General features: G+C 40.6%; 1 protein-coding gene across 3 annotated transcripts in view; it reads left to right on the top strand.

Annotated features, from left to right (window-relative positions):
• Positions 1–17,035, top strand: part of LOC111870439 (kelch-like protein 2) — a 78,537-nt gene that overhangs the window by 30,367 nt on the left and 31,135 nt on the right. For all 3 annotated transcript variants that reach the window (XM_023862740.2, XM_033753844.1, XM_023862739.2), the window contains one exon: positions 1,540–1,797. In XM_023862740.2, coding sequence (XP_023718508.1) covers positions 1,540–1,797 — 258 coding nt within the window. The remainder of the gene's footprint in view (positions 1–1,539; positions 1,798–17,035) is intronic.

Genomic DNA, 17,035 nt, shown 5'->3' with positions numbered 1-17,035 from the left:
AGGCGTGTAGGTTTGGGGCCTTGGGGTTCATATTTGTAAATTTCCATTTGTCTTGTATGATGTTATTACACTGTTTCAGTGTTTGTTTTACTGCCCTTTGATATTGTTGGGTCGGATTTTTGTCAATTTTTATGAATTGGTTATTGTGTATGAAGAGATTTATTTTCTGTTTATATTCTTCTTGTGTTAGTATTACTAGTGTTTTTCCTTTATCTGCTTTCGTTATAATAAGTTTATTCTCTTCAATTTTATTTTTTATATTCATTATTTGTTTCCATTCACTTTTATCTTTCTTATCTTTATTGGTTTTATTCCTTTCGTTATTCTTGTGTATATATTTTAGTTTCTTCGCAATTAGATGTCTGTAATAACTTTGTTCTGTTATTTCTAGGTTATTTACTGCTGTTTCAGCTTCTAGGGTAAGGTCTCAATCCATTTTTTATTCTTGTGATGTAGATTATATTTAAGGCCTTTACTTAGTAACTAGGTTTCTTCGTGTGTAAATTGTATATTTGTTTGATTCTCTACTCTCGTGTATTGTATGTTTTTGCTTGTTATATCTATATTTTGTGTTTTCTTCATATTGTTTATTTTTTGTTGTTGTTTTAGATATGTTTTTTCTGTATCTTCTTGTAACTTTTCTTCTATTGATTGTTCGATGTTATTCCATGTTCGTTGCCATGTGTTCGCATTGTGTAAGTGAATGTGATAGAGTTGTGTGTTTAATTGTTGCTTCTTTTTATATAGAAATTTTATTTCATTTTTTATGCGTAATGTTTAGGCCTGTATTTGTGTTTTCTTAGAATGATACACACATAGAAACACACAATCCCATATTTCAAACGATACACGAAATCTACACAGACTAACGGTACCTCTCTCTCCCCACTACCCATCCCCCCCTACACTCACCAACATAAAACTCAGCACACAGTACATCTGACAACACACGTAGTAAAGAATAACAGCGGCACGCACACAGGAAGACTACACAGGGTAAGTACAAATAACAATATAAACACATAAGAAAATATTATGTACTACACAAGGTAATAATACGAATATATTTATATATTACAGATAACACCTATACAGTGTGGAAACAAGAACTAGCCGCTGCAGCACTTTAGACATAGGGCGAGTAACCCTAACAATTTTAAAATTTAAAATTTTGAGGAAAATTTTAAAAGATTTTAAAATTAAAACTAAAAAAATTTTATAGTGCTACTACAGGAATGACAAAATTAGCGTGTGTAAAATAATCTACAAACCGGACAGATATCAACGAAGTAGATGTTGATAATAACAAGGAAAGTGTTTTAAATGTTAAATTTTGAGCTGGGTGCAGTGTGACAGCAACGTGAGTGTTATACACCTGATGATGGCCGTCTGAGGCCGAAACATGTAGTGTAGAGGAGCAAAATCAAGGACACATAATATATTGTTTGCACTTGGGACCGAATTTGTATCATTATATCATTTATCGTATGTAGTGCAACAGGATGCTTAAATATAATATTGTCTTGTCTTTTGTTTTAGGCAGTAGTGCAGTGGTGTGAACATGACTGTTCACAGCGATTTCATTATTTGAAACCATTGGTTTCAAAAATAAATCTTCAAGAAGTGCCACTGGACTTATTATACAGTTCTATACAAGAACCACTGTTGGCGCCACAAATAAGAGAAGCTTTAAGTCAAATTTTAGAAGAGGAGGAAAAGGAGAAGAGGAGGACCCCATACATGTATGAACTGTTCCCTGTGAAGTCACAATTGAGAACGAGACACAACGAACATGAGGTACAGTTTCTTCAGATAATTTTTTGTATCGTAGGATTCCTCCGTTTTATTTTTTCGTCAGGATTTGTCATCTCATGTGGTCAGACACAAGGGTCTCAGGTTTAGTTCTGTGTGACTATGTGCAATTTGTGTTGGATGAAGTGGCACTGGAACATGTTTCTCTTCGAGTTTCTTTCATTTTCCCTTGCTAATTATCATTCCACTATTACTCCATATTTGTTTATCACTACCCTCCTTAGGTGTGCCCTTGCCAGACAGCATACTATCACATCATCTGTCTGTGAGGACTTTATATGTGACCTGGAAACAGAGTAGGAAATTTTCTTTATTGCTATGTTTGCTTTGCACACTGTTGCACCACAGTGTCCTCCAATATCCAGCAAGTGAAAGAAAGTCAGAAACACTACATATGTCTTATGCCTTTACCTAAAACCTCAGGTGCCCTTGTATGATGTGCTACATCATCAGAGCTGGAAAACATCACAATTCTTAGAATTTAACAGCAGTGAAAATATCCAGGTTCTCTACCCACTAAGGGAAACCAATATCTGATTTCTCAGAATTTTCTCTTCTGTTTGAATGTCTTGGGAGATATCTGGTAATGTTTGAACAGGTTTTCACTCTTAACATTTTGCTTGAATTCTAACTCATGTTTGTTGGAGGTGATGAATGTGTAGTTGATGTGTTAACAGTTAAAAGTTTCTGGGGTCTAATTACCTAACAGTTTCAACCCTAGCAGTCAGCAGTGGTTAGCTCTTAATGAACTTGAACCAACAAAGTATTTAAAGACCATATGTGATTGCTATTTTAATTAATGCCAAAGTACTTTTGTAATATTAGTTGAATGTTTACAAAACTGGCAGATGTTTGATACAAGAATTTTAAAATGCAGTGCAGTGCTTGTGGTATATACATATCGCATACAGTTAGTCATACCCGATATGACAGTCAGACAATATTATATTTAAGCATCCTGTTACACTCACACAATGTATATGAGACAAACTCCGTCTTAAGTGATTTTAAATTTTAAACTATGGGCAGTGTAGCAGCTACGTAAGAATACACACCTGACGATGGCCATTTAAGGCCGAAACATGTAGTGTGAAGGAAGGGAAGAAGAAAAAACTACAATTAAATTGTTGCACTTAAGACGGAGTTCGTCTCATATATAATGAGTCAGAATCTAAAACAGATTTTCTGGATGACTGTATATGCAGTAATTTGTAACTCATGTGTGTTAACAAGGTAAGAGTAACTTTCTAAGACTTAATGCCTAAGACTGAAACTAAAGTTTAAAGAAGCATCATGGAGTTAATTTGATTATTTCAACTTTCAGTTTCATAATGTTACAATATGTATGTGACTGCTGCAGTATGGCCCACTGTGAAGCTTCATTGTATACATATGATTACTACAGCATGGTTCAGTGTAAAGTTTCATTTTACTACTATAGTAAATAAGTTCGCGGACTGGCCACAAAGCATTGTTGCAGTGCACTACAGCGGATAGGTTGAGGCAGGATATGATGCCCTGTCAGTGCATTTCACATCACAGCTAGAGGCAGTTGTGTGCAAATAGTGTAAGCAGAATTACTGCCTCTATTGTGAACTGCAGTTAACACTTCGCGGACCAGCATTTTTAAACATACTACCCTAACTTGTGTACTGTTCACTTTAAAAATTAATATAAAATCTCCTAATTAATTTTATGAATTAAAATTTTTGGAGAACACTTACCAATGCTGCTAGAAGTGCTTGAGAGTGTGATATTTCTGGAAACATTCCCCTTTGTGAAGTGGCATTACACAGAACTTGCAAATGTAGACATACTCCTTTTTTTGTGAACTGTGCAAACACGGCATTGCCTAGAAGTATTCTTCCCCTTGGAATGTTCACTCTTCACAATTTTCACGAGGGTATTTTTCTGCATATCACTCAAGAGTTGCCCTGGGGGGTCCACATGAGGCCTTCGTGGGGTGGGAGTTGATGGGCCCGGTCGTGCTAAGTCTTTGTGTGACCCTGGTTCTGCCGCCACCATCTGGACTGTAGCCCAGGCCTTTGTCACATTCATCAGAAATGCTTTGTATTTAAATTTTGAATCAGGGTTTAGATTTTTTGCTGTCCCCACAATGTTACTATGCGCAATGTTATTACCCGCATTATCGTTGGAGCTACTGTCACTTTTACTGTCTGTGGCCACAATTCTTTGTTGTCCCCCGTCACTGTCGCTGTCTGAATGACAATTAATCCATTACTACGCATCTCACAAGGCAGGTCAGCTAGGGCATCGGAGGAGAATTTGTCCTTGATCCATTCTCCCCACAAGCTACTGGCTGATACACACAGCTTGAAGAAGGCAAAGCATTTTCCTTTATAGTCGGTTAAGTAAACAGCGAGGTCAAGTTACTGACTGCTAACTAAACATTCCACAGTCTTATCACGCATCTGCAGGCGGTTGCATGCAATGTAGGTGGCGCCAGAGCAATGTATAGTGTGTTGCAACTTATCGTGTTCTAAAAACCTGTTAACACGCTAACGGTCCATGTTTAAAAGCGAAAAACCTTTTAAAGGGTGCCCAGTCCACAAAGTGTTAAATGCATGTGGCGGAAATTGAAAATATGGCAGTTTGAACAACGGGCAAACATCAAGTTCTGCCCAAAACTAGACAAATCCCCTAGCAAAACGTTTGGCATAGAAAGAATTGGCTATTGCTACATGACAACGCCCCTGCACATCGCTCTGTTCTTGTCCAAGAGGAACTGGCAAGGCAACAGGTCACCGTTTTGCCACACCCTCAGTACTCACCTGATCTCGCACCATGCGATTTTTTTCTCTTTCACCGCTTGAAAGCAAAGCTACGTGGTTGTAGATTTCAGTCATCCGAGGAGGTCATCAACGCCAAAAGAGACGCCGTACAGGAATTTCCTGACAATACGTTACAGCAATGTTTTCGGTAGCCATATCAACGTTGGCTGACTTGCATAGCGGCCAACGCCAACTACTTCGAGGGACAATGTGGGTGTGTAAGTGTGTGTAAATACCTTGTAATGTGATGCGATAAAACCACAGTCCACGAACTTAATGACTTACCGCGTATGTCTATGGTAACTATTGTAAGGCTCAGTATAAGGTTTCACCGTGTACATACATTAACCACAGTATGGCCCAGTTTTAAAGTTCCGTTATATGCTTGCGAAAACTACAGCATGTCCAAGTATAAAGTATTGGTATATGCATTAACTACAGAAGGGCCCAGTATAAGGTTTTATTACTTGCATATGGTTACTACTGTTTAGTCCCAGTACAAAGTGGTCCACAGCTATTTGTTGCCACCGTAACCACATTTTACAATGTGTAGTGGTAGAAAGCATATTGGAGGCATACTTATGTAGTTGGTTAAGGTTATCAGACATCTTTGAAGTAGCAATATATTGCATACTGTTCAGTACACATAGATAGTTGCTGTAGGTGTTGCAGATAATGTTTTTATGCAGTCATGAAATGCTCTCTTTCATATTTCCTCACATCAACTTTTGGCAAGGTGAGGTACAGAGAAAAGGGAACTTGTTCCTCTGTATACTACATTCAGTATGACCACTGTCTTTTCACTCTAGCATTACACCATACTGCAGGAACCACCCACTGTCCGACAGACAACTCCTACTCCTCTGGTCACACAAACAGACAGCTCCTTTCCCTTTAGTCAACCAAACAATTCTTAATCCCAGGGCATATGAAAGTCAAAGTCAAAATCAAAGTTATATTGCAACTGACGGTCAGTCAGTCAGTCAGTCAGTCAGTCAGTCAGTCTGTCTTGGTGTCGACAGATATTTCTTATTAGATGAAAGTTACTGTCCTGTCCATGTGGGGCGTGTCTGCGGTTTCGAGTTGAGCTTGAACTGTAGTCTCCACCCGCTGTTCATGGTCTTTATGGCAGAGGTCATGCGACTTGAACTGAAAATCCAAACAGCAATTTTGTTGGCTTTTTCGAAAGGATGAAATTTAAGGCCATAAGCACCATGAATGGCAGTTGGTGCCCTTGGTCCATCCCTCTTTAAGAGGGATTTCTCAGTGAGCCATATACCCTGAGGTGTGACTTCAGCATTACCTATCTTTGTTTCCCACCGTTCAAGTGCCATTTTTCAGGTCATTCGCCTGATTATCTGCCTCTTGAAATAAAGGACTGTTGGGATACACAAGCAATTTAAGATTTCTTTAAGAAGATACTTGATTACTCATTGTTTTCATGACTTGGAGAAGTATTATAGTGTTAATGAATGATGTCATACAAGGTGTGTCCCAAAAGTCATGAAATATATTTCTTTCCCGCGCTCCTACTGATCGGAGCGTACTGGAACCGGTTGGATTAGGGGGGAAGGCCTTTAGCTTCACAGCGTGCCCAAGGTCAGTCTGCTCGAGCATCGGAGGCGTCAGTATCGCTGATTTAGTGCACCTGTGTTTTGTGACCACGTCACGGTGCGCAATGGCGGATACTTTCGAACAACGTTGGGCAGTCAAGTTCTGCACAAAGCTCAACAAAAAAGCTGCCGAAACAAACGAACTGCTTAAGCAAGCCTTGGGGGAGTCTGCTCTATCATATGTGCAAGTTATAAGGTGGGTGAAGAAGTTTAAGGTGGGCCAGGAAGGAGTGGAAGATGACCCCCGCTCTGGACGGCCATCAACAAGCCAAACCGATGAAAATGTGACTTGTGTGCATGATTTGTTGAATACTGACCGTCGAATGACTGTCCGGTTGTTAGCCGACACTCTGAACATTCCAAAAACCGTTGTGCATTGCATTGTTATGGACAAATTGAACATGCGAAAGGTGTGCACCAAGCTGGTCCCCAAATTGTTGACGGACGAGCAAAAGGCCAATCGAATGTTGATCGTGGGTGAATTGAAGGGACGTGTGGAAATTGAACCTCATTATTTATATTGTGTTATTACCTGTGATGAAACGTGGACATTTGAGTACGACCCAGAAACGAAGTGCCAGAGTGCTGAATGGCACACCTCGGCTTCCCTGAAACCGAAGAAGGCGAAGATGAGCAAATCTAAAATGAAAAAAATGCTCATCGTCTTTTTCGACGCCAAGGGTGTGGTCCACAAAGAGTTTTTACCCCAAGGACAGACCGTCAACGCTCCCTACTACATGGATGTTCTAGAAGGATTAAGGAAAAGGGTCATCTGCATGCGAAAAGACATCGCCGCTAACTGGCGGCTGCATCATGACAATGCGCCCAGCCACAAGTCTCTGCTCGTCCGCGAGTTCCTGGCGAAACACCACGTGGCAACGCTGCCGCAGCCACCCTACAGCCCCGACCTAGCTCCGGCCGACTTCTTTTTGTTCCCGAGGATCAAGACTGCACTCAAAGGACGCCGTTTTGAAGGCATTCAGGCTATCCAAGCGGCTGTGACAACAGCTTTAAATGAGGTTCCCGTCGAGGCCTTTGAGGGGGCGTACCAGGCATGGGAGAGTCGGTGGAAAAAATTGTAGATGCTCATGGACAGTACTTTGAAGAATATTAACACTTTGTAACGATATCATCAATAAATTTAAAAATATATATATATATATATATTTCATGACTTTTGGGACACACCTTGTAAACTAATGGTTTTATATGAATAGTATGTTAGTTACTCTATATTTAATTATATGAGTCTATCTGTATATTAGTTTTATTGTATTTATGATAATACTTGTTGTCTTTTATATCATTCATTTTATTGCTTTATAATTTTGACATGTTCTAATTATTTACTTGAGCTCAACTTATACCTGAAATGTACTTATGATTGTATTGTACTTTTATGTTATGCTTATTTTGACACATTTTAATTAATATTTGACATGTTCTATATCCCGTGGTTTGTAACCAGTTTTATTGGATCATCTGGAACGCGAAATAAATTACAATTACTATAGTCACTACTCTCAACATATTGTCGAGAGGTTGGTTATTTACATGAGGAGCCTGAACTGACTGACCTGCTTCCTTCTGCAGTTGAGCCGTGTCCCTCCCCCATGTGGGTCGAGAACCACTCTCTGCTCCCACTTTGGGCCGTGTCCCTAGACCCTGTGGGTAAAGAACCCCTTTCTTCTACCCACTTTGACCCGTGAATCCCTACTCTATATGGGTAAGGGACAGGCTCATAAGAAACGACTTGCTTGCTAGCGGGATGTACTAGGCCTCCCTAAGATTGTGTAAGGGATCTCGAGGGAGAAAAACCACTGTCGGTACGATGGGCCAGGCTGGATGGATCCGCTAGGCAGGAGCTGGTATGGAACATATGGCAAAAGTATACATATACTCAACTGGCATTTTCAAACATATAAATATAAATATATATATATTGATAACATAAGTATACAAAGAACTCTGCCTGAAGGGCGGTGACTGGTCAGAACATGTGATAACTGATTGATACAGAACTACGCTGTGCCGAACAGCACAGAACTCAAGTCAGTCACACCTCATGGCGCATTTCTACTTCTCCAGTACAAGCATGTACTTAGGCAAGCCTTGAGGGCACAAGGAAATATAAACAGCTGAACACGCCTGAAGGGCGATCTGCTGTTTATCACGACCTTAGACAAGACGAAAATTAGCCTACGCCACACGGCGTCAGCAATCAAACCAAAATGTGCCTCACGGCGTATATTACCTTAGTAAGTCACTTACTTGTATTCTTGAATATACAAATTCAAAGATTTACCTCATGACTGATCCACCCTTGACCATGTCGTGAGGGCACTCTTCCCCCTTCGGATCCGCGTTACCAGCCGAGACAAAATTTCAAACACAATACATTCAACTTTCTGAACGAGAATTTAGATGTAGCAATGTGTTCAGACGGATGTCCGTGGGAAGAGAGGAAGATGCATTCGCTTGAGCTACCCACGAAACCTCTGGGTACGTTCAGGAAGGGAGGGGCAAGGTCAGCTGACCTGACGTCAGTCGAAGACGTTAACTGGAAAGAAAGGAAACGGCTCGCATCCTGGCGTTTCGGGAGGGGGGGACTCCAAGGAACTTCACGGAGAAGAACCGTTGCACGGTTCACAGTGCAGGGGCCGCTACAATCTGCTTCCTTGTTATGGGTGGGCAAGCCACTGGAACATGGTTTTCCTGAGGGGGCTGTTGCTGCTGTCCTGTGCTTCCTCAGAGTGCCGTCGCGAAGGAGACACCTGGGGTGACAATGTTTGAAGAGACCCCCCCCCCCTGGTAGTTTTGGGCGCTGTCTGTACATTTCTTCTCTGCTGCTCCTCCTTCGCAGGTTTGCAACACCGATAATTGGCGGGATGTGGTTTGTCTCCCTCTGCCAATCGGCAGTTGCAGCATGTTGGGGTGGAGGCAGAGTTACCCTTTTCTGGGCACCCCTTGTGTAGGTGGCCGCCTCCGCACCACAAACAACGTGGACGTTGCTTGCAGTTAGCCCAGATGTGCCCAAACTGTTGGCAGTTATGACATTGAGTGAGTCCAGTCTGGGCCCTATAAGCCTCTACCTTGATGGATATGTGACAAAGGCTTGGCAGATTGAAGATTTTTTGTGATTTTGCCATCCAGGGCAAGGTTATGAGGAACAAGGGAAGGATCCTGGTTGTTGCTTCTTCAAAATGGGAATGGCAGGTTGTCGCCATTTTTCTGATGCTAACAACATTGAAGCCCAGGTTTTCCAGACCTGAAATATCCTGAGCAGGGGTAATTATAGGAAGGTGTCAGATTACTGCCTTAACAGGCTTCCGGGATTTGGAGAAAAAGGAATAGTAGGATAAGTTATTATTGTTGAAGTGTGTCTTGACGGCTTCAAAATCCACCAAGCCTTTTGTGATGACTCTCATTCCGTTCCTTGTGTTATGGAACTCGAAGTCGCCCTTGACCACGTTCTTCAGTGGCTTCTGCAACTGGATGAGGTTCACTGCTAATGTCAATATTTTTGGAGGTCGCCTACCTGCTTTGCCAGACACTGTTTCCTCAGGTGTGGTGGCCTCCGCACTGGTACTGTCCGTCTCCATGGTTGCCTTAGGGGGGCAAAGAAGTTGCAGATGGCAACCTCTTTAGGGGGACTGATTTCAGCGGCTGTCACTGCTTTCTTCGAGGTCGGGGTGGCCTCGTTGGTATCCCGCCGCTTGACTTCTTTGTATCCGTCCTCATGTGTGGAAGAGGACTTAGTTGCCTCAGACGGAGCAGTTTTGACTGCTTGCCTTCAGCACAGCCTTTAACTCCTGTAAGGTGACTGTGTATGTCATATAGAGCACTAAACAGGGTCTTCCCTGTCTTCGCAGTAGTTCTGGCCATCTTTGTCTGCCGCGCTGATGACGAATGACCACTGCTGTCACCCACTGAAGTTGGAATGTACCCTGCCACGTCCTCGATGTCGCGGAGTACTTGAAGCAGCTGTTTCAGCTGTGCTTCTGCGTCGGGGAACTTGCGTACCAGCCACTGGTACTGTGATTTTAGTGTTTGACGCTTTTTGGTCCAATGTGTCCAATATCCCGGCACTGGGGTGGTAGCCATAATTGGAGCCACTGTTTTGGTTTTGTGGTCACTTAATTCAGTTTTTGAGGAACCACTGTCCACAATGAATATAAGTTATAATCCACTATTGCAGACTCCTCTCTTCACTGTTCAGCTACAACTGATGTGAACAAACACACACACCAATCTCCAACAGACTACATCACAATGTCTAGGAGGCACAGTGTTGATTTTCTTTGTGTCATGCTTATATATCACTTAACAGCCATATTGGATGAGAAGAAATTTTATTATAATACAAAACACAAACAAATGAATATAGATCACTATTACCAAATTGAACATTTTTACATTACTAGATTCTGAACATTCTTCCTTAATTTCAAAATCTTGTCAACATTATTAGCTGTTTTACAAAGTTAAATTGAATAACACTTAGTAATTTTGGTCTTCAGATTACAAAATTAGTACATGTAATTAAAATTTTCTCAGTCTTATCACAATCAGACTTATTTCTTCTTAAGTATAATATCTCTAAACTTGGTAAATTTCTCTGGTGATAGCGGTTTTGTTAAAATGTCTGCCACCTGAGTTTCAGTGTTACAATATTTTATTGAGAACAGTTTCTCTTTCAATTGTTCACTTATGTAGTGATACCTAACATCTATGTGCTTACTCCTATGTGTTACGTGTCCAGATTCTATTAGCTTGATTGCACTCTGATTGTCAGCACGCAGTTCAACTTCCACCCTTTTTCCTGTCAACTCCTCTATCAACATCTTTGGATATTTCAATTCTTTATAGCACTCAGCTGCTGCAATATATTTGGCCTCAGTGGTTGATAATGCAACAATACTCTGTTTCCTAGAGCACCATGATATTGGGCCCCTTGACATCATAATTACATATCCCATTACACTCTTCCTATCCTTTACATCCCCTGCATAATCAGCATCACTAAATGCTTCCAGTTTCCCAGTTTCACAGTTTCAGAGTCAGATAAGGTATATTTTATTCCTGAAGGTTGTGTACCTTTCACACACCCAAGGGTCCTTTTCACATTCTGAACAGCTATTTTGTCAGGATTTTCTAAGGTTCGACTTTCCACATTTACGGTGAATGCCATATCAGGTGTGGTTTTAGAAGTCATGTATAGCAGGCTTCCTACAGCTTCTCTGTAAGGATATCATATGTCATTTTCTCCTCCGTCATTTGTTGGTGGGGTCGTGGCCATGGGTGTTTTTATTTCTCGACTTTCTTGCATGTTCTATTTTTCCAACATTTGGCTTGCATAGTTGGTTTGAGAGATATGTATCCCATCTGGTTGCCTCTCAATTTGTATTCCTATATAGATTTTTGGATTTGTGGTCTTTGTTTTCTGGAATTGATTTTCCAGTTTCAGCAAAATTCCTCTATTTGTCTTTCATCCACATGAATGGCCATGAACAAACTATAGGCCTCATTCTTAAAAATGCATTGGTCCGATTTTAGTTGATTTAGACCTTCTTCTTTTAGTAAGGTTGCCAACTCCTTGTTCCATTTTCATGGTGCTTGTCTTAGGCCATATAATGCCTTTTCCAGGAGACATCTTGCCAGTGTTCTTCTATCCTTCTGGTATCTCCATGTAGTTTTCCTCCTCAAGGTCTCCATACAGGAAGGCAGTCTTCACATCAAAGGTTTGCATGTTCATATTCTTACGTGCTGCTATGGCAAACAGTACTCTAAGAGAATTCATGTCAACAACTGGGCTAAAGGTATCCTTGAAATCTATTTCCCCTTCCTTTTGTTGGCATCCTCTCACAACCAGTTTGGCTTTGTGTCTTCCATCATCCTTTATTTTGAAAACCCATTTACTGGTCAGAATTTTCTTGTCCATTGCTCTCTCTCCGTTTACATATATCCAAGTTTTGTTTAGGTAGAGCGAATCCTTTTCCTCTTTAATGGCTTTCTTCCACTTTTTGCTGTCTTCGCTCTCCATGCACTCGTCATATGTATAGGTGAGCATACCCTCCTTTTGACTCTCTGTGTGATAGTCTTGGTACTTTGGGTGCATTTGAATGTTTCTTCTTGGTCTCAATGCATATCCATGTTCATTTTGTCCATTGTTTTTCCTTCCATTATCCTTGTGGTCAGCATTTTCATTTTCTTCTGTATCTGTTGGTTCTTCTTCATTGTTGTCAGCTTCGGTTTCTTGCTGCATTTTGCTATCTTGCTGATCTGGAGTATTTGGCTTGTCTTCTGGATCTGTCACTCTTTCCATTTCCTTTTGTTTATTTGTTGTCACAGGTTTACTTGTGAATGTCACATCTCTGGAGACATAGGTCCTTTCAGTATTTGGATCCCATATTCTGTAGCCATTTGCATTGTATCCAACGAATATTCCTTTCATACTATGACTGTCCAAGTTTTCAATGGTCCGAGAATTTTAATGTACACTTCTGAACCAAAAATCTTCAATCCAGCCAGATCTGGTCTTTTACCATGCCATTTCTCTGCTGGCATTCCATTCACTGTCACTGTTGGACTTCTGTTTAGCAGGTATGCACAAGTGAGTACAGCTTCAACCCACATTCTCTTACTTAAACCTGAGTCAAAAATCAATGCTCTTGCCTTCTGCACAATGGTACGGTTCATCCTTTCAGCAGTGCCGTTTAGCTGTGGCAAATATGGTGTAGTAAATTCCATTACAATCCCCTTGTTCTTACACCATTCTCTCAAGGCGTTGTTCTTATATTCCCCCCCTCCCCATTGTCACATCTTATTCTTCTCACTCTTGTATTCAAGTGACACTCAGCTTCATTTACATATTCCTTCAGAAAGGTATACACTTTACTCTTATTTTCTAACAGGTAAATCTTACAAAAATACGTATAATCATCCACACACGTCCCTATGAATTATCTCTAATGGCTTTCCAGCCCTACTTCTTTCTGTATCAAATGGGAGTCTCACTTGTTTGGCCTGCATACAAACTGAACATGTATCAAAATTTTTACACTTGCTCTCACTTTCTGGTATTCCTTGGCATGTCTCTTGTAGTTTCCTAAGATTCACATAACTTATGTTATCTATAAAAAGGGTGTTTATTATATAGGTATAAAGCTATTTAATCACTTACCGCCTTGCATAAAAAATGACCTTATATTGATTCTTTTTATTAATTGAAGGATTTTTGTAATAGTAATTACCAATTTTAATGTGAATTTTTATGGTTTTATGTATCTTAGGTGCTTTATTTTGGCATGAATATGTTACCATCTACCTTTTGATATGATTATTTTTTACAATATTAAATTTAAGATGTTATGTTTAATGTTAAAGTAGAGAGATAAACAGTTTGGTTTATTGTTTGATCTCACCTATGTATTTTTCATAGCATGTGTACTTTAGTCACTTGTCTGTTACTGGTTCTATATCCATCACGCGTATTTGTAGCCTAGATTGGATCAACAGAATTTTACAGTGGAATACATATAAATAAATAAATATGTCACCTAGCTTTCTATGCCACTCTACACTTATATCTTGCTGAATCGTCATAGCTTCATTCCTCGTGCTAAAATTAATTACAAACAATCCATTTTCATCCTTTTTTCCTTTGATTACAACAGTTTTGTCCTTGAATATCTGAACTTTCTCTTTTATAAACACTTCTCCATCATTTTCTGTAATACAGTGCACTAACAGCAGGTTTTTGCTGAGTTCTGGAACATGTGAAACGTTTTTCAAACTACACTCTTTTAAGTTCTAAATTGCCTGTATCTTTTGCAGTCATACTTTGATTTTCTTTGCTACCTTTATACATTGAGTATACTGCTTAGTATGTATCAAATCTGTCTTCACATTTGTCATATGACATGTGCTACCACTATCCACTACATAAATTTTGTCATTTTTACTTGCATCACTCACTTGGGTTTCTGCTGCTTCAGCTAGAAAATTTACCTTGCTTCTTTTATTCCTAACTTTAAAATAACAGTCCTTTTCAGCATGGTTCGTTTTCTTACATATTGTACATTGTTTTCTCATATCATCGTCCTTATTTCTAAAGTAACAGTCCTTTTCAGAGTGAGTATTCCTTTTACAGATAGAGCAAATTTCTCTTACCTTTGTTGGGGCAGTTGATCTGGGCATGACCTATTTGATTACACTTGAAAGGGGTTTTACTTTTGGTTTTAGTTACTGTCTTAAAGGCCATGCTTTCCTCTTCTTTAGTCGTCATCTTGCACTTCACTTCTTCCACCATCAAACTGACCACCAGGTTGTCAAGGGTTCTGTCCATGGTCGCCGTTGAGTCCCAATCAGTGCTGCAGTGTTTGTAGTCTTCTGGTAGAATCGTTGTTATTTTTATCATGATCATGTTTTCATCAACGTTTTGGTTCAATTGACGAAGCTTGAAGGCAATGTTCTGTACATGACTTATATTCGTCATCATATCCTTAGTTTTGTCATACTTGAAGTTGTAGAAGTCTTGTAGTAGAAGGCACTTCTGTTGAGAGGTGTCTCGCTGATAAATTTGCTTCAAGGTGTCGTACATTTCTTTAGCGGTTGTGCATGTCACAATGTGGGTCTTCACGTGTTTCTCTATTGTTCTCACTATGTAGTATTGGCACTTTGCATCTCACATCTTCCATTTTCTTATATTTTCTTCGTCTCTTCCTTGGTCACTTAACAGGTCGCTGCCATCAACGATGTTTATCAGTTCTTTTGCACGCATCAGAATCTTCATTTAAAAACNCTTAACAGCCATATTGGATAAAAACTTTTATTATAATACAAAACAAAAACAAATGAATATAGATCACCATTACCTACTTGAACATTTTTACATTACTAGATTCTCAACACACAGCACTCGAAATTACACACAAATCTCCAACTGACTCAGCCAACGATCACCAATTTCAAACTTCACACACCACTCTCCAACACTCTAATGCTAATAATCATCACTCATATTTCACTTGACAGCAATCACTAACTCAGCCCAATTGTACGAGCCATACTTCCAAGCAACCAACGACTGCTCACCTTACACTCTCACAGCAATCACCAACTGACTACAGCACATAATTATCACTAGCATCACTACCTAGACTGACAGAGGCCCCGTACATATTTTGTACATTGGAGTAGATATTAAGCATAACCTTGTAAATAATTGTACATACCGACAAAGGACTTAATATTACAGACTACGACTGACAAATGACAGATCTGACCTCTCATCAGAGAGGGCGCCCCACATGGACAACACAGTAATTTTGATATAAAAAGAAATATTTCGACACCAAGACAGACAGGCTGACTGACTGTCAGTTGCAATATATTGTGACATGTTGAGCTATGGATAGCACCCCCCCCCGCCAGCCGTGATGCGCCGAGCGAAGCCGAAGTGAGCCGACGTTAGCCGAGTCCTAGCATCCTGGTCGCTATGCAACGCGAGTCAACAGCGATGACGTCACCAAGGGTACCGCGGGTTGCTAGGCAGCGCGGGTAAACAGGATTGCGAGAGACGACGGTAGTAACAGCGGTTACTACCGCTAGTGTTGCCAGCAACACAGCGCCAGGCAACAGGGGTGCTTATTACGTGGCCATTTTCTGTATTGTCCGATCGAGGCTACATGAGGAGCAGCGAAGGCTATTCACAGTTAGTCCTCGAGCTACCTCCAAGTTAGTTCCGAGTTAGCCAGCAACCAGTCAGTTGTATTTTGGCATTTGGAGTGTAGTATTTGTGATACTGCAGATAGCAGTAGTTCTAAAACTGTCAACTGTGTGATTGTAAGTGCGAATGTGAAATAAAATTCCCTATATCAAATATGGCGTGAAGTTATTTGTCGCGTTATACATCCAATACGTGACAATATCTTTGACTTTTGCCTATCATCAGTACACCGATCACAGCCATCTCAGTTACGCTGACATCACGAAGCAGCAGCTGCCATAACTTTCCAGTAACAGCGCCAGCGTACGCACCATAGGCAGCTGATTCTACCGGCCCACCCACCGCTGCACCATCGGTCAGCTAGACTCGCTTGAAGAGCGCCCAATTTCAAGGCCAGAAAAATTCACCTTCGCAGCCTGGCCGAACTGACCGCTACGAAAGGAGTCGACCGCGACAGCCGGTGCTTCTTGAACCCATTCCCGGCTCGTCTGTGATACGTGTATTAAGAGCGATGGACAATTGTGGTAGTTACAATTGTTATTTTGCTGGACATTATCCATCATCTTGTCTATTCTAAAAAACAGTCTAGTTTCTATTAAAAACAGAACGTTTTGGGAACTGGAATCTGTCCCCGTCTTCAGGTAAAACCTACTCAGTTGGGTCCAATAGACAGAGCTAGCCCCTATCTCCGGACAACTATGCCAATTTCCGAAGGAATTCATAAAAGAAGCACAACTTAATCCGTCTGTGAGAGCTAAGAGATATTGAAGCTAACATAATTTGAGGCTTAGCCCAAGAGAAAAATATCTTGAATGAAATCATACCGGGAGAGAAGCAATACTCCTTGTGGTATACAAGCACAACAAAATCATCTGTGGGAGCTAAGAAATATTGAAGATATCCTAATTTGAGGCTTAGCACCAGAGAAATATCGTGAATGAAATCATACTGGAAGAGAAGCAATACTCCTTGTGGTACCAACATATGAAACAAATAGTTACCCAAACCAACTACACTTGACGTCGCTGTAGTCTCTTGATTTCTGCTGTAATGACAGGGGCCCAGATGGGAGAGATATCCATACTGGG

Source organism: Cryptotermes secundus, unplaced genomic scaffold (genome assembly GCF_002891405.2).
Source record: "Cryptotermes secundus unplaced genomic scaffold, Csec_1.0 scaffold1509, whole genome shotgun sequence".
Lineage (NCBI taxonomy): Eukaryota > Metazoa > Arthropoda > Insecta > Blattodea > Kalotermitidae > Cryptotermes > Cryptotermes secundus.
The sequence above is the reverse complement of the archived record's forward strand: the minus strand, read 5'-3'. Positions and strand labels throughout refer to the sequence as shown.